Source organism: Rhinichthys klamathensis, unplaced genomic scaffold, assembly GCF_029890125.1.
Source record: "Rhinichthys klamathensis goyatoka isolate OS25496 unplaced genomic scaffold, OSU_Roscu_1.1 h1tg000501l_1, whole genome shotgun sequence".
NCBI classification, from domain to species: Eukaryota; Metazoa; Chordata; class Actinopteri; order Cypriniformes; family Leuciscidae; genus Rhinichthys; species Rhinichthys klamathensis.
The window spans coordinates 1,154,169-1,172,576 of NW_026606982.1; the positions used below are offsets into that span (position 1 = coordinate 1,154,169).

The window sequence follows — 18,408 nt, forward strand, 5'->3', positions numbered from 1 at the left end:
CTTCACCATCATCAGAACCTTCAGGGAGGTGTGGTGGTAAACATATTTCTATCACTGAATAAGAGACAAACATTTCCAATTGTCTTTGATGAGGTTTATGTTCTTGCAAGAAAAGGCCAGCAGTCATACAGTCACACAGAGTGGCTGCAGAGTGTGACAGTGAAGGGAGGGCATCCTTTCTCCTTTATAGTCTAGACTCCCAGAATGTTATCTTTCTAGGCCAATGATGGTATTTCAACCATATGTGGAACATTCTTAGACTTGTTCATCATATTGTATCCTTGAGTGGAGGCATGTACCAACACTCTTTACCATTCCAATACAATTCCATATTTGAATAAGGTTTGTGTGTGCTCTTTTACTGTCATATGATGCTCACACACATCTTGAGTAGAAGCGAGTAAAAAAAAAAGATGGATGGACCACAAGCAACATGACTTACCAGTTTTGGAAATGTTGTTTTGAATTTATAGCACCAGTGTGTAAGACTATGTTGTAGTGTGTATGTTTTTGAGGGCTTGTGTGTCCTGTCTGAGGGCAAAGTTTGGTTTTTCAGCAAGAGTGAATGGTTTTGAGTGTAGAGCTTCATTTTGACCTGAAAATAGATGTTTGGGGAATTGAGTGAGACGTTATGGATTTGTGTTTACTGTTTTGAGAATACGAGGCATAGTTTCAAGAAATGTGTTTAAGCAATCGAGAAAAACTGTAATGGCAATAGTAATTTCATTTAGAGAAATAGAGGCATCGCAAAAGTCACAATTAGCTTCAGAAATCTGACTGATATTAGGAATAGAATTTAAAAAACATGTGGCATCTTGAGGACAATATCTAGAGGTGTAAAGATCACTGTAAAATCCAGCACAATACTTGGCAATTTTCTTTGAATCGTCAGTAATTGTTCCATCAATACTTCATTGTTGAATGGTGTTATTTAACTTATTTTTTGATTGCTGCTTTTCTAGTCGAAAGAAATATGCAGATCCCACCTACGGCGAGATCTAACAAAAGCACCTTCCGCTTTTCTTTTGTATCTCGTCCAACCTATGCTGCTGATTAGTAAGCTCCGACTGTTCTCTGACTCAGTAAGTACATCTAAAGACTGAGAAGTTAAGGACGCAATTTTAAGTATAGTATCGTTTTCCTCTGTTCTTCTTTTTTATAAGAAGCCCAAAATCAATGCGAGACTGCCTTGATAACGTTTTGTTGCTCCATGTATATGATTTCTGTAGCGGGTGAGTATCTCTCCAAATATCGGTTAAATTAAAACTATGTAAGAGCGTCTTCACATAAATATTAGAGGAGTCTGCATTCCTTGCAGGCAACCTATCCAGGCAATTATCTAACACGGTATTAAAATCTCCGCCCAAAACGATAAAAGAGTTCGGGAATTTAGATAACCAGTAAGAGAGTCGTTTCTTCCAAATTATCAAAAAAAAACTGTTGTTCTCTGTTTGAGAATTGAAGCCATAAGCATTAACTATACTATTATTTTGTTGAACAGACCTGAGCGACGACTGATGACGTCACATGCTCAGATTTGCTTGACCAATCGGCGGAAGGGGGCGTCTCAGGACCGCCCACATGTAGAAAACCAATTTTAAAGTAATTTATTCGTTTTTTGCCTGTGAACTAAAAAACGAAAAATCAGGCCGAAATATCGTTTTTATTTTTGGAAAAAACGAATAAGGCGCCGTTTTCTCGTTTCGGCTTATTTAGTTTCAAATTGGAAAACAAACTATCAAAACGTACACGGACCCAGGAGATCCACTGCAGTCGCAGAATGAGGCGTTTTGAGCTCTGATTGGTGTTTGCAACGCGACGTCAGTTTTCCGCTATTTCCATTTCTAGTAGCTAGAATTCAAAATGGCGGATTAACAACAAACGAACGGTTTCGTTTTTGCAACGCAAGAGCTGTGTAAGTCGCTATATAGAATGTTTACAGATGTGTACCTGGTTGCTGCATCATTTTCATTACATCCTCCAGCGGCGTTAAACCAGTTGACACCAAAAGGTTGTCTGAGGTTTAAAGGAGGCCCGGAGGACTAGAGGTGTTAGCCATAACGCTAACTTACACAAACAGGCGGTCGTCTCCAACCTGGTGAGCTTCCCACCTAGACAGCTTTTTGGGAGACTGCCGGCGTCTGTGATGCCCACAAATGCTGTCTAGGTGGGCAGCTTGCTAGGTTAGGAAACAGTCGCTGATTGAGTTATGGAGACACCACCAACAGCAGGTCTATGACTATTGAAAGATAATGTTATAACTAAATAGTGCCATTATGAATCATACACAAACAATGTGTTTTAGTGTGTCTTAGTGTGCAGTGATACTGTCTCATAAAAAGGCAGGGTTGATAACCCAGCATCTTTTAAAGCTGTTTTGCATCTTCACCAGTCCTGCATCCTGCTGTCCTCAGTTCAGACCAAGAGGACATATTGATGGAGTAAAAACAATTTCATTTTTATTTTCAGAAATCTTGTCATTAGGTCACGTACTTTGTGATATTTGTCAGGTATGCAGGGTCTTCACCCCCAACATTCAGACTAGTTTAACCACGAGAATATTTTTTTCTGAAATTGTTATAGTCCCCCCAATCCTGAATAAATGGTTGCATGATTGAATATACGCCTTTACAGTGATCTGAGTTACAGTATATTTCTGTTGTGTCTTAGAGAGTTGACATGGCAGACAAAAAAGGGAAATCAGTGGGGGTGAAGAGGACACTAACAAAAAGAGAACAAGAGGAAATGAAGAAAAAGGTAAGTTTTTGTCAGCAAAATGTGTTTGATAGAGTCAGTAAACATTCAGCATTTGAGATGGTCAGTGCGGACTGTGGAGCCCTGCACATGACATGCAGAAGAAAAAATAGATATCAAATTAGTGGCAATGTTTTTATTAATTATTTCCCTTGCTTTGGTTCAATTGTGACTGGGATTTACAGTGCAGTAAGCCATTTCTGAGAAACACTGCTGATATTTGAAATCAACCCCAACAAACACACTCCTCCCTTTATTGCTCCGCCCCCAAAATGCACGAACACACAATGCAAGAGTGGATGTCTCTTTATCATAGCTGAAGTGAAGCAAAATAATGTTTTGCGAAAAATAAAGCGAAGATGATGACCAAACAGCAAGGAAGAACAATAAATGAACATACAGTACACAAGAGTAGGCTTTACAAGCAATAATTCATTGTTAGTCACCAGTAGCACACCAGCTCCAGATAAACACCGACACTCAAAACTGTCCTGTTACTATAGCTAACATTACAACAACGGCATATCTTGGTTCTGTACTCACCGATGTTACTCACTTATGGAGCAGAAAAAACGCAGCCTCTGCGTCCGTTTTCAGGCCTTGCTGAAAGTCTCTCCAGCGCTGGAAAGCTTTTCTAATATTAATGCGGGTCCTAAAGCTCTTGCCTGATCATAACCCTTCATTTTCTAGTGATATTCCTCTGACCTTTTCTCTTTTGTAATGTCTCTCAGCCATCTCTCTTTCTAAAGTTTTTTTTTTCAAATCTCCCTCTTGTTCTTTCTCTCTACTCCACCGTCATGAGTGTATATGCCCCCTACTGCTGATTGGCTACAAGTGCATTGTGGTGCTCGGTCCGATCCACGTTCAACAGCGTTTCTTAGAAATCGATAACTATACCTTTAACTAAATTAAAACAAGGAAATGAATTAGTACAAGGTGACCATGATTTAACCAAAACAAGGGAGCAAATATGGGAATGAATTCTTAATTTTTGGCCACAATATCTTGTCCCCCCAACACCGCATGTCATGTGCGGGCGGCTCTGTAGGCCAGAGTAGTAGTGCTTAGTAAAAAAAAAAAAAAAGTTTATTGATAGGAAATACGGTATTTTTATTTAAAAATATACCCAGCATCTGTTTGTCTCACTGTTTCCAGGAGGAGGAGAAAGCTGCTGAAGTCTTTGAGGAATTTTTAGCTTCTTTTGACACTAACGACAAAAGTGGAGTGAAGACGTTTGTACGAGGAGGCATTGTCAATGCAACTAAAGGTGAGCTGTTGTGGATTTCTGCCAGTCTCTGATCCGTATTCAGTATAATACTAGTGTCTATTAATATTTTGAATTAGCCTTTATTATATTCAGTTTTCATTTCAGTTTAACTTTTAGTCATTTTAAGTGCTTTTGCCATATTTTTATATTTATTTTTAGCTTTAATTTATTTTTAGTTCAGTTTTTAGTAATTTTAGTACTTTAACTTCAACTTATTTTGATTTAGTTAGGCAACATATCTAATTTTCATTTAAGTTCTTTTACTCTTTAAGTTTTTATCTAATACTTATATTAGGTTAATTTCAGTTACCGGAAGATATTTTTAATAGTTTTAGTTGTAGTTTTAGTTAACAATAGGAACACTGCTCAGATTTATGAAATATGTTCTCTACTGTTACTATTAGTCTCTTCATTGGGTGTTTGAGCATATGTGTCTCTAGATACCAGTAGTTTGAAACGGTAAACCAGTGTAACCATAGTTACTGACTCCTTGAACCTTTAAAGCTAACTTTGTGTTTTAGTATGGTGCTTATATGTTGCTTGCAGGAAAAAGCTAGGAGTTGTGGGCTACTAAAAAATATAGATCCAAGCTGTTAGTTAAAATGGAAGGAGAGAGTTACTATTGTATATACTATTGTATACTATACTATTGTGTTTGTTGTTCACTTCTCAGAGGAAGAAGCCGCAGAGGTGAAGAAGAGCAAACTCTACAGACCCGCCTCTAAATTCAATTCTCCACCTCAGAATGCCTCACCTGTTCAACCTACAGAAGTTAAAAAAGCTGTAAGTGAGCTTCTGTCTACTGTAATCAGATGAGCTTAATATCCTCCGTATTGAGAGGTAAGATTTAGTCAGAAGGAACGAGATGAGAAGATCATCATAATCAGTATAGATTACAAGATCCATTTTGCTGTAAATTACAAAATACAATATTAAGCATAACATAATTGTTGTTTTTCCATTCTAGGCAGCTAAAAAGAAAACCGAGGAGAAGAAGAAGAGTAATCTGGAGCTTTTTAAAGAGGAATTAAAACAGTCAGTGTTTCTTTCATGGTTTTACTTCCTTTTTTCTGTCTTGGCCATCTCAAACAAAAAGCCAAGGAAATGTATATCTGTCTCCATTAACTAAAATTTCACTTTATCTGTTTTCTAAATGCATGATGTTATTGTGAACGATTCATCTATGTTTCATTCATTACTGGACCATTGTGACTTTAAAGAGTGTAACAAAATTGTAGCTAAAAAGTGTTGTCTTTATTCAATCTGCCATTCAGAATACAGGAGGAAAGAGAGGAGCGATACAAAAGAAAGAAAGGGGACTCTGGAGTGTACCCAGATCTGGATTTACCTCTGACACGAAGATCAAGTAATTCTGACAAACGTACACCACATGTTTCACTTTACAAACCCAGTGGAAGCCTAAAACCTTTTTATGTATTGTATTTGCAGTATTTGATGATGATCCTGCAGTGCCAAACACAACAAACCTGTACATCGGCTGCATCAACCCCAAGGTGAGAAGAGACCACAGCATTTTGTCTGCTGACTGGTCACATGGTTTTGCTTTAACAGACTGCATAACAGTGGCCATATGGCACTCTTGTAATTACACAGGTGTGTTATACTTATGTACTAAGCTTTCACTCTCATTAGATGACAGAGGAGATGCTCTGTAAGGAGTTTGGAAAATACGGTCCTCTTGCCAGTGTAAAGATCATGTGGCCTCGCACTGATGAGGAGAGAACGAGAGTCACAAACCGTGGTTTTGTTGCTTTCATGACACGGAAAGATGCAGAGCGTGCTCTGGCTGCGCTGGACGGTGAGACATCCTCAAACCAGTGTAAATGAAACATCAGGCTGCCACCTGCAAAAGAGGTACTTGGACAGTTTTGACCTTTGAGCTCTGGTGTCTGTGTATTGCAGGTAAAACAGTAATGGGTTTTGAAATGAAACTGGGTTGGGGGAAGGCAGTACGTATTCCTCCGCAACCTCTTTACACCCCAATCGGGGTGCTGAAGACCACTGCCCCCCCTCCACCCTCTGGACTGCCATTCAACGCCCAACCCAGAGACCGCTTCAGAAATGACTTCACCAAACCACGCAGTCGCTCGCAGGAAGACTTTTACAAGGTAACCACACACACTGTCTCCTGGTGTAGTAGAGTTTGGTATGCTGAAGTCAAGTTCTTTATTAAAGTTTTTTTCTGCTGGAAAAGTATTCTGGGAGCATGAATCATTACTGTGTAAACAAAAGTTTTATCATTTAATGATCAAAAGTAGCCAAAGAAAATTTTGATTCCTGTCCGATGGTTTTAGGTTGATACAAAAGATCATGGCTGGGTTGATACAAAAGATCATGGCTGAGTATTAAGATAGATAGATAGATAGATAGATAGATAGATAGATAGATAGATAGATAGATAGATAGATAGATAGATAGATAGATAGATAGATAGACAGATAGATAGATAGATAGATAGATAAAGAGACTAGTTCAATTTTGGAGTCTAAATGGAATCAAAGCGTTTCATTTTAGATCAAATATTTTGGGTGTTATTTTTCTTAAAACATCAGACAATTACACTGCCGTTCAAAAGTTTGCGGGTGGTACGATTAAAAAAAAAAAGAGTGTCTTATGCTCATTAAGGCTGCATTTATTTGGTCAAAAATACAATAAAAAAAACTAATATTGTAAAATATTATTGTTTTATATTTTAATATATTTTGAAATGTAATTTATATCTGTGATGGCAAAGCTGAATTTTCAGCATCATTACTGTCACATGATCCTTCAGAATTCATTCTAATATGCTGATTTGCAGCTCAAACATTTCTTATTATCAATGTTAAAAACAGTTGTGGTGCTTAATATTTTTGTGCAAACCATCATACAATATTTTTCAGGATTCTTCAATTAAAAAGAACAGCATTTATTTGAAATAGAAACCTTGTATAATATTATAAACCACTTTACTGTCACTTTTTATCAAAAACATTTTTGTGGCCTTGCTGAATAAAATAATTCATTTCTTAAAAGAATTGAAGTGACCCCAAACTTTTGAACGACAGTATATATTATATATAGAGAAATGTGAAGGAATCATCATTTAGCTACACTGTCAGAGAAACTTATTTTATTGTTTGAGGAAAGTTACAAAATCAACTTGCAGTGTGAATTCACACTGTTGTGGGAACAATTTAGACTCATTTAAGTTGCTTGATTTGACTCGTATACATTACTGTGCATAAGCCTTAGGCATGTTAGTATTTTCACCAGAAAAAAAATTGTTTTAAGCTAGTTATTTATATATTTTGCTGTAATGTGTAAGTATCAGTTTACATTTACAGACATTCCTTTTGCTAAAAAATCTCACTGGATTATTACAATTAATGGCAAAAGGAATGTCTGGAAATGTGAACTGATATTTCTTACTGACACACTACAGCAAAAGATATAAATAACTGGCTTAAAACCCTTTTTTGGGTGAAAATACTTATGTGTCTTAGACTTTTGCACAGTAGACAAAAGAATTACAAGCAGATTAAACCAGGAATCTGTAGAGAAAAAATGTTGGTCAGTTGTAAATTCATTGATGTTCATTAGCCTGGAGGACATCCTGTGTAACAAGAGACACTTCATTCCTACCAACCTGTCTGGCTTCTTAGACTTTTAGATTCTGTTGAAGCTGATTGGCTGGTCTCTACAGGTCACATTTCTATTGGTATGTCAGAGATCAGTCATTAATTATGTCAAATCCAAACCTTCTACAATTTCTCCAAATTCTCCTACAAGTCTTGTATAGCATCATTGGCAGCAACAAAGCACAAAAATCGGTAAGTTCACCATGGGGAACGATATTCAGTTATCTTAAGTTTATTTGGGTTTAGATAATTTGCAATTGTATCTTTGTGAGGACAAATTTTTTATGAATTTGTCTGTGGGCAGTTTTAATGTATACGCTTTAAACTGGAATAATACTAAAAATAAAAGCCAATAACCTTAGTGAAGCCATACAGGTTGGAGGAAGCAAAGTGTGAAATACATAGAATGTCCCCCAGACAGAGCCAGAAACAGCGGTGAGATGAACTCGTCTGTTTGCGGAGCATGTTTCCAGAGGTTTACCTGCTGCTGCTGATATTAATCATGAATATTCTGCAGTTTGTTTAAATATAAACTCACTGTATTTTTGTATCTTCATCATTTGGTTTGACGTCATGAACAGACTCTGTCCGAGGCCGTAGTGACAGTGGTAATCCCCCCAGAAAGGTACACATTCTCTGTCCATTTATTAAAACACCATTGCCACTGAAACACACACAAACACACTCACCTGTAGACTGACGCCTACATCACAGTGGTTAGATCATCGGAAAGATACTGTTATACATCACTGATCTTAGATCGTAACCAAGGCAATCACTCATACGCTTCCAGATACATATACATGCTTAGAGGTAACCCATCTTTAGCAACATCAGCAACTTCACATTCTGTTACACAGTTGCGGTTTAAACAACATAAATAATTTTATACCCAGTAATTGCTACTGTGAAAATGTGTAGAATGTCACAAAGTGGCCTTTCTGTGAACCTCAGGAGCTAACATTATACCAAAACACACTCCCTAAACGGTCTCAAAGGGCCATGGTAACATCAGAAAGCAATCTGATTTGGAGTGGACAGAAAATTCTGAGCAAAATACAAGTTTCAAACTGCCAGACAGTGAAAATGAAAGAAGAAAAAGATAGAACTGACATGGTAAGGTTGTAAGGACTATATGGAGTGATTGAGAAAGGCGGGAAAGTAAAGAGAGTGCCCTTGTTCATTCTCTCATCCATCTCTTTTGTGGCTGATAGGAACCTGCTGGGCTTGATACACAGAATGATTGAGTTTGTGGTAAGAGAGGGTCCCATGTTTGAAGCCATCATCATGAACCGGGAAAAGAACAACCCTGAATTCAGGTATGTGAGGAGTATTTTGCTTGTTATAGAATATTTGATATTTTATTATACTTGGATAGCTTGCATTGTTTTGTGTCTATTCATCATCTTCACCTTTCACACAAAATAATTTACTCGCCCTCATGTCTTCTGAACAAGTATGACTTTCTTTTTACCCTAAAATCACAAAAGAAGACATTAGGCAGGATGTTCATGCTTCTCTTTTTCATTCAGTGTGAATGGTAACAGGATGACATGAAGCAGTCTATATGCGCTTTATTCAAGTCTTCCAAAGCCACATGATATTGAAGTTCAGAAGTGTTTACGGTCTCATTAGTGCAATTTGAATATGCACATATTTCAATTTTATGAGAACCAATAACATTTGGCATCATTGATGTTACCCACCATTCACTTTTTTTTTGGAAAAGAGCAGTATTGGCATTCTGCTAAATATCTATTTTTGTGCTCCATGGAAGAAAGACAGTTATTCAGGTTTAGAACATAAGGGTGAGTAAATGATGACAGAACTTTTAGAAATGTAATTTTATTCAAATTTTTGGTAAAATAGTCCTCTGAATGCCATATCCAACCCTGGTCTGGTTAATGTTGCAGGTTTTTGTTTGATAATAAGACTCAGGAGCATGTGTACTACAGATGGAAGCTCTACTCCATTCTACAGGTAAATGAGCTACTGCCTTTCATGGCCAGACACAGTTTTACTCTCAAAGATAAATTATGCCATGTTTGCATATCTATATGAAAACTGTTATACACTGTTTCCCTGTGTCTCTGTCCTTCTCTAAGGGAGAAAACCCAAATAAATGGAGAACGTCCCCTTTCAGATTGTTTAGGGGCGGCTCTCTTTGGAAGCCCCCTCTCCTTAACCCATATCTCCATGGCGATGAGGAAATAGAAGAGATCTCCTTCCCTTCTCAAGAGGAAGAGCCAAAGAAAGGGCAACTGAAGGCAGAGTAAGGATGTGTTCCAAAAATAGATGTAGTAGACCGTCTCTCTTTTCTTTTGCACATTTTTCCTTTGAAATAAAATGCACATAGGCCTGTGGCCACATTCTTTTGGCCCCGTAATGCATGTACATGTTGAATGTTTGTGTTATGTCTCAGGCACAGAGAGCGGTTGGAAGCCTTGCTGAGAGGACTGACTCCTCGCAGAGATGAAATCGGTGATGCAATGCTGTTCTGTCTAGAGAGAGCGGAGGCTGCTGAGGAGGTCGTCTCCTGCATCACTGAATCTCTGTCTATAGTGCACACACCACTGCAGAAGAAGGTACACACACATTTACAGTAGTACACAGTTGGAGTTAACAGATTGTGGCATAGCTAGGGCTGGGTATCGAGTTCGATACTTTTTAGGCACAGACCAAATTGCCTCAAGACCATCGAGTATCAAAAAATCTCTTGTCGTTCGGTACCAAATTTCGATACCTAAGGGGTTAATCTCGTCAATGTCAGTGAGCCAATAAGCATGCAGCATGATTGGCTGTGGCGAGGCATCAAGGAAAAACACTAGTTTACGCCCAGAGACGTGACTCACACATGACGCTGTAGTGTGTAAGTGTACCAACCCCCATAGATGTAAAAGATGTGGAAAAGATCAAAAGTGTGGCAACATTTCACCAAGCTCGATGCTTACAGCGCGCAATTCAATATTTGCGCCAAAATAATTTCTGCCAACACCAGCAACATGACAAATCTGATGAAGCACTTGACAGTGCACAGAATAAACTTAAGAGCAGAAAGTTGCTTCGCCTTCGACTGGAAGAAGAACTGGAGCGCGTCACAAATTAACCAAAACTCAGCGTATAGGGTACTTGCCTCACAGACATGAAAATGGGCATATAGAAAGCTTGAATTGTCTACTTTTAAATGAACCAATTTGAATCGAATTGTTTTTCTCTGATTATGTAATCCAAATGAAAGGTGCATTTCTCTCTATAGGCAACTTCATCTTTGCAGCGAACACTCAATTTAATTGTTAGAATAAACAATTAAAATGTCTCCTTGCTATTTTTTCCAGACACATTCATAATCATTAGGTTACTTTTGACAGTGCTTTGCGGCAAGCTTTATGCGTGCGCTTGAGCGCGAAGCATATATTCCACCTCGCAGTGGCCTATATGAGTCTTTGAGTCTGTATAAAAAGTCAACAAACTGAAAAAATAACCCAACGTTTATTTTTAGGTAATTTCATAAAATTGGTATCGAAAAAAGTATCGTTCAGGAACCGGTATCGAAGTCAAGGTATCAGTACTGGTACTGATATCGGAAATTTTTTAACAATACCCAGCCCTAGGCATAGCCTTTGTTCACACTTTTGGACATTTTGTCTGATGTCTTGTGTATTACAGATTGCCAGACTTTACCTGATATCCGACATCCTCTACAACTCCTGTGCCAAAGTGGCCAATGCATCATATTACCGCAAATTGTGAGTCAGTGGTGCAAAATGTTTGATATGTTATGTTTTCTTGATTGTTTTTATGCTTTTTTTGCATTTTTGAAATTGCTTTAGACCTACAACATTGACATGATTAAGGTTTTTTGTGTCCTAAAGTTGGCATTAAATGGTAAATCAAACTATTTTCTGAATGCATGTAATTGATCTTATTGCGAACCATTCACCCATGCATGAATCTCTTTTTTTTACCATGTAATTTTTTATCAAAATATCATATTTTCCGGTGAAACAACAAACTTCTCTCTGATCACATATACCGGACTTCTCCAATCATTTAGTCAACTTAGGCTCCCCCTTTCTTGTGATTAACAGCAAACTTGCATTCAGATCTCCCTCCATCCAATCAACATCCAGTGGATTGAAGTCCCCACTACAATTTTTTCACTTGAATGTACATCACAATATGGATAAAAAATATGTCGCTACTTCAGTTACATCGCAACTTGAATGTTGTCTCTAATGAAAAGTGTTTTCTTTTTACTGTGTAATAGTTTTGAGACAAAGCTGCCTCAGATATTTGGAGACATCAGTGAAGCGTATCGGAACATCCAGGCTCGACTCCAGGCAGAGCAGTTTAAGGTGGGAACAGTCAGTTCTTGCACATCATCTGTCTTGAGCTCTTCCCCTGCAGAGATCTGTGATCCTACTCCCCAACTATAATTCTCTCTTACATCTCTCTCTTTCTGCAGCAAAGGATCATGGGATGTTTTCGTGCGTGGGAGGACTGGGCAGTTTATCCAGACTCCTTCCTGATCCAACTGCAGAATATATTCCTGGGACTCATTAAACCTGGAGAGGAAGTCATTGAAAGAGCAGAGGTGATCTATGGCCAATAGATTAAAAAAAAACTATAATTAAACTGTATATGATCTGTATAGTGAACTATGTGTAATATGTTCTGTTCACTAGCCCGAATCTCCTGATCTGGATGGAGCGCCGTTGGATGGTATTCCTCTAGACAAAGTTGAAATTGATGGTACTCCCCTTGATGACCTTGATGGGTCACCTATGACCTGGGATCCATCCTCTATAGATGGTGTACCAGTTGACGACATTGACGGTGTTCCCCTAGGAAACTCAATAGATGATATTGATGGTGTGCCATGTAGGTAGTCAGGCGCTGTGGTCTTTAGATGTTTATCTTGTTCATTACAATATTGTGAGTGCAACTATTTTATTATTATAATTTATTATGTTATTGATGGCCTACTTCCTCATCTGAACAAAAATATACAATATTCGTATTGCTTTTGTTGTATCATTGATTTTTATTTAAAATACCTCTATTTCCTTTCTGTGCTTGTTTTTGTGTGTCTGATCCAGTTGATGAGGGCTCAGATAAGACTTTACCCACTGTTGCACTATCCAAATGGGAGAAGGTGGATTCAGAATCTTCAGGTAGACTCACAACACGAAGAGTAATACATGATCATTTTCCACCCTTTTTATTAACTGCTTTTTCCAGACTATCCAGGCTAATATATTGGTTCCTATCAACTGCCTCACCCTTTTAAACTGTTCTTATCATTCTTTCAGCCAAGAATGACTCAGACACTGAGATGAATTCAAGGTGAGAGCCTGTCGGATGATATCAATTTGACTTATTCTCTGTGATTAGTGGATGAATCTTTTTTTTTCACATGATTGGATCATTTCAACAGCCTCATGAAGTCAAGTCACATGCTTTTTTTATTACCTTATTTGTGTGAACTATCCATTAAACATTTCCTAAATTGTTTACTTATGGATGTACGTTTGCAAAGTTGTTTAGTAAATCTAGGCTATATACATTGATTTATGAAGAGGAAATATTTGAGAATACGCCACTCTTTATTGTTTCCTGCCCTCTCTTTCTCATGCAGTGGCCTAAAGGAGAACAATGGTGATTCTGATATCAGCAGTGATGAAGCTGACAGCCCCAGCAGGTACGAGGGGGCAGAGTTTAAGAGTTCTCTGAAAAACTTTGAGCTGTCTGAAAGCAAAAGGACACGTCTCAGAGAACTGGAGGTTAGTCACTCACTTAGTATTTCATGTCTCGCTCTCTCCCTCCCACACACTCACAGACGGACGTAGCTCTAAAGCTAACTGTGTTCCCAGACACTATAAAAGTGTGTGCATATTGCAGGTGAAGGTGATGAATTTCCAGGATGAGTTGGAGTCGGGTAAGCGACAGAGGAAGTCCAGTATGAATCTCCAGCAGCAAGTTCAACACTACAGAAACAGACTGCTACAGAAGGTACACAACACACAACTCTCAAACATAATCAACTGCAACAACAGAATATAGGGTTAAAGAAACAGATAATTGTGGTGCTGATGCTGATTTTTCAATACAGTGTTCCAGTTGTACTATAATGATACAAAACATGATATCACACTTAAAGGTTGGAATACACTACTTGTTTTTTTTAAATCGGAAAAAATCATCATTCACAAATAAAAACAATGTTTGTTCTAAAATTGGCTCAAAATATCAAGCATGTTTGTGTGATATCATCTAACTGGATGTATTCTGAACACTGAAGCTAAAAAATTGTCTGTGCCCATCATACACTATACAGTTTTTTGCTAAATCTGTTAACTCAAATGTGAAGACTGGCTCTGGCATTCAGAAACTAGTGTCAGTTCCTCCAGACCTCCAGAATAGGGGCAAACATCTGGGCAAATGTCGTTTAGTGCATTCCAGCCTTGAGACATTTTTTGATGGTAAATTTTCTCATCTGACCTTGGTATCAGGCAGGTTTACATATATTATAGATGCAAAAGCTCAGAATTCTGGTACGACGTATTTAACTTAAAGCAACCGTATGTAGTTTTGTGTATTTTTGTGACTAACCCTGGCCCCATACAGTTAAGTGGAATTCACTATCGTAAATATACAGTGGATGAATTACAGTGGATAGATGTACATGTGCATTTGTTGACAAGCTAAATGATTTCAAAAGCCAAGAAGAACCATGTTGACTGATAAAGTGAGCAATATTACAACCGTAACAAAAGGAATAACATAGGAATGACAGACTTGTTTAGTTTTTCTGAAATACTACTCACATTTTCACATATACATAGTGAGCTAAGCGTTTGAATGTGTATGTGGAATTAAATGTTGGCGACACAAAAGGCCACATTGCACATAATATACATTTGAAATTGACAGTATAGACGATTACAATCTAACAGAGATAGGTTTGCAAAGTTGCAAAATTTCAAAGCTTGCATGCTATCCTGAGACAGGACTATTAGATGACTTCACAAATCTCTGAGATAAAGACGACACTGATGAAATTATGGCTTATGTCTTTCATTAGTGTTCATTTTTGTCAGCTATTTTTTTCATTTAGTCTAAGTCTTAGTCCCGTGAAATGTACTTTTAGTTTTTATCTTATTTGGTCAACCTTGTCCTGTTTTGGTTTAAGTTTAAGTCTACTAAATGTCTGGGCATTTTAATTTAGTTTTAGTCAATGAAAATGTAGTCACATTTTCGTCATGCTGTATAATGGTTAAATTGAAAATCATGATTTTACTCAAATAATATAATTATATTTACAACATCGTTGTACTTTTATATATTAGAATTATTGCACTTTCACCTATAAGCACAAATCAAGAGAACGTCAACTCCTGAGTTATTATAGGCTCTATTTATCATATAAATCCACACTCTCTGCATTATGAAAACTGGTAAAACAAGAAACTTCTCTCAACATGAAAACAGTGAAATTCCTAATAGTAATTACATTCATGTTTTTCAATTAAAACAACAGCAAAGACGACTGCCACACAGAGGTTGTGTAAGTGCATTTATTCCGCAACCACAATCGCAATCCATGTTTGGATTTATTACAGTTCATCACTGAGGAGGTTTTGATAGCAGATTTAGTGGCTCGTGACAACACAGACTGACTGAATGACACTTTTAAGCAGAATATCTTAAATGGAGATTTAATGGAGAAATGGAGATGCTAAACTCCAGTTTACATGTTTGTCTGTGTTTTCAGATCATCCGTGCTTCTTCTGCAGTGTAGAGAGAGTGTATGTACATGGTTGCCAGATTGCAAAGATTAAGTAAAACACCGGGCAGAATTTGTTTCTTTTTAAGAGAAAAGCTCTGATTGAAAGCTTGTAGAGGTTTGTTAAAACAGTCTGTAACATTTTGTATTCTCTTTTTTTTGGTAAAGTTTTTATTTTTTAACTAAATTTTTGTCTTGTCTTTTTTTTGTCAACGATATTGCATGTTGATATAGTCAGAGTTATTGTTTAATAACGTCCTTGTTGTCTTTTCAATATCTCGTCTTAGTTATGGAAAAAAAGGTAGTCAACGAATATTTTTCGTTAATGAAATTATTGGATTATTATTGTATGATTTACGTTGTTTTTTCTCCAGTCAGTCATAAGACAATTACAACTTATTTTACTATACTACGTCAGGACAGTATAAACCCTGAATAAGCTCAACATTGAAAATGGTGAATGAGTTTAAGATGTCTGTACTGATAATACTGTTTTGCTAAAGCTATGTTGATGTGGTGTATTGTGTGATGTACTGCTCTAAAGCAATCTGCCCGTTTCGTGGAATTTTGTACCCGCTGACCAAACTGGCATACTCCCAGAACAGACATTTGGAGAGCGTGGGAAACAAGTCCATTTGCCTTATTAGAAGTCAGTGTACCATCAGAATTATTTTGAAACTGATATTTCAAGTCAAGGTAAAAAAACTTTAACGATTTATCAGTTAAAGCAAAAGAGTTAAACTCAATATTTCTTTCCTTTTTTTTTTTCATCCCTCCTTCTTTAGGAGTTTGACAAGGACGACCAGGAAAAGAAAGACAAATATTCACAGAAACCGAAAGATCGGTCCAAAAAAGATGAGCGGAGAGATAAAGAAGACAGAAGTAAAACACGGGATAAAGAGAAAAGTAGAAAGAGTGAGGACAGAGAAAGGAGTAGAGGAAGGAGTCGAGACAAAGAAGAGAGGAGAGAGAGGTATGCACTCATCTCACACACACTCACACACACACACACACACACACACAATTGTTAATTATGATTATCAAAGTCCCCTTATTATTAAAAAAAAATAGTCATTCCCAGTGTTCAAACCAGGCATGATGCATCAAATTTTCAGCTACAAGTAAATTGTCTGTCTAAGATCGAAAAACATTTACAGCCAATCAGAACATACACTACTGTTCAAAAGTTTGGGGTTGGTTTGATTTTTAAAAAAATGTTTTTGAAAGACGTTGTAAAGACTGTTATGCTCACCAAGGCTGCATTTATTTAATCAAAGATACAGTAAAACTGTAATATTGTTGTGAAATATTATTACATTTTAAAACAATTGTTTACTATTTGAAAATTATTTTAAAAAGTAGTTTATTCCTGTGATGCCAAAGCTGTATTTTCAGCATCATTACTCCAGTCTTCAGTGTCACGTGATCATTCTGAAATCATTCTAATATGCGGATTTGGGGTTCAAAAACATATTAGTATCAATGTTGAAAACAGTTGTGCTCAATGTTTTTGTTGAAACTGTGATACTTTTTCCAGGGTTATTTGATGAAAAATGTAAGATGTTAGAACCCCAAACTTGAAGAATACAAGTATTAGAACCCCAAACTGTATTTCATTTCTGTGAAGTGGGATTTTGAACAAGTGCTACACAGAAATGTCCTGATGATTGTGGTCACAACTAGTGAGAATACAAACTATGATTTATTTGTCTGTCACTTTGTGTCATGCTTGTTTACGTCATGGTGTCATGTTGCCATAAGAAGTATATGTGGATTTAACTTAGCACTTGCCCCTTAATTTATCCTCACTCTTTGTCTTTCATGAAGAACAAAATCCCGATCACCACGGAAGTCAAAACGCTCTCAATCACCATCACCACAGCACAAATCCTGGAGGTCTTCGTCCCGATCACCACATCGCTCGCACAAAAAGACCAAGAAGAGCAAACACTGAACTCTGACCCTTTGAACCCTGTGACCTTTGCAGTCATCTCTTAACACAGCCTGACGGAGCCTATGAATGGACTGCTCTGGTCACGCACATCAACGTGTTTCTATTCCACAATGCTTTGATTACAGACTGGCTGATTTACAGCTGTTCATTTGTTTCCTGAACGGTCCTCTGTGTGGCTGCTGCAATCACAACCCTGGGCTTGGCTGAATTTTTCTAAGATGAAGTGTGAACTTGTACAGATCTTATTTTTGTTTTGTAAACCGTTTTATTTGTGTTTTGTTTTAAATCCAGTGTTTAAAAAATGCTGCAAGATGGACCCCTCCGCCTCTAAACTTTACAATAAAAACTATTGTGGAAGGACAGATGTTGGTGTGAACACTATATAAGAAGTTTTCATAAAGCGATTGTTTATAAACATTGTTAAATATATTTGAATGCTTATTGTAATTCTATAAATGGTGATAGTAGGAAGCTCAGAATAAAACTCTAGCTGCTAGAACAATATTTCCTTCGGAAGATCTTAAAGAGTGTGTATCATTGGCGAAATCAAATATAAGAGAGCCTTGGTCAGACCAAAATAGTTTTAATATCTAAATCTAAAAAATAAATGTGTAAATGTTCTGCAAAAAGAACACAAGCTGTCAATGTCCTACCTTGTGCTTATAAACAAGAGAATTTAGAATACAACTCGTACTTGTGTTACGTTGAATGCTTTTTTGTTTAAAAACAAAAACAAAATCAAGCCCAGCCCAGGTGAGAAAACGTAACGCAAAGGTAATGTAACGCATTAAGTTTATTAAAAAGTAACAGTACTTTTTAAGGGAGTAACACAATATTGTTATGCATTACTTTTCAAAGTAACTTTCCCCAACACTGCGCGCACACACACACACACACACACAATTGTCTTATATATTGGCTTTGCTCTAAACATGTGACCAAAATAAATATCTTCCAGGGTTTGTTGTATATCTCAGCAAAAAACATTTTTACTGCATACATAGAG

General features: G+C 37.2%; 1 protein-coding gene across 1 annotated transcript; it reads left to right on the forward strand.

Moving 5' to 3' along the window:
* Positions 1-1,790: 1,790 nt before the first annotated feature.
* Positions 1,791-17,764, forward strand: zgc:163098 (uncharacterized protein LOC100037380 homolog). Its single transcript, XM_056237871.1, has 24 exons — positions 1,791-1,915; positions 2,673-2,757; positions 3,910-4,021; positions 4,695-4,804; positions 4,989-5,056; positions 5,296-5,387; positions 5,471-5,535; positions 5,675-5,840; positions 5,945-6,150; positions 8,244-8,287; positions 8,877-8,981; positions 9,576-9,642; positions 9,768-9,934; positions 10,085-10,247; positions 11,329-11,408; positions 11,930-12,017; positions 12,128-12,256; positions 12,348-12,543; positions 12,762-12,836; positions 12,975-13,008; positions 13,301-13,445; positions 13,564-13,674; positions 16,234-16,421; positions 17,276-17,764. Exons 2-24 carry the CDS (start codon positions 2,680-2,682, stop codon positions 17,400-17,402), a joined length of 2,616 nt encoding a protein of 871 aa, XP_056093846.1. The 5' UTR covers positions 1,791-1,915; positions 2,673-2,679; the 3' UTR covers positions 17,403-17,764.
* Positions 17,765-18,408: the final 644 nt, after the last annotated feature.

Excerpts from the sequence above, each read along its gene's own strand:
- zgc:163098 (XM_056237871.1), top strand. The coding sequence starts at position 2,680 with ATGGCAGACAAAAAAGGGAAATCAGTGGGGGTGAAGAGGACACTAACA. Across the intron at positions 9,935-10,084 it reads AAAGGGCAACTGAAGGCAGA|GCACAGAGAGCGGTTGGAAG; the intron begins GTAAGGATGTGT and ends GTTATGTCTCAG. Across the intron at positions 10,248-11,328 it reads ACACACCACTGCAGAAGAAG|ATTGCCAGACTTTACCTGAT; the intron begins GTACACACACAT and ends TGTGTATTACAG.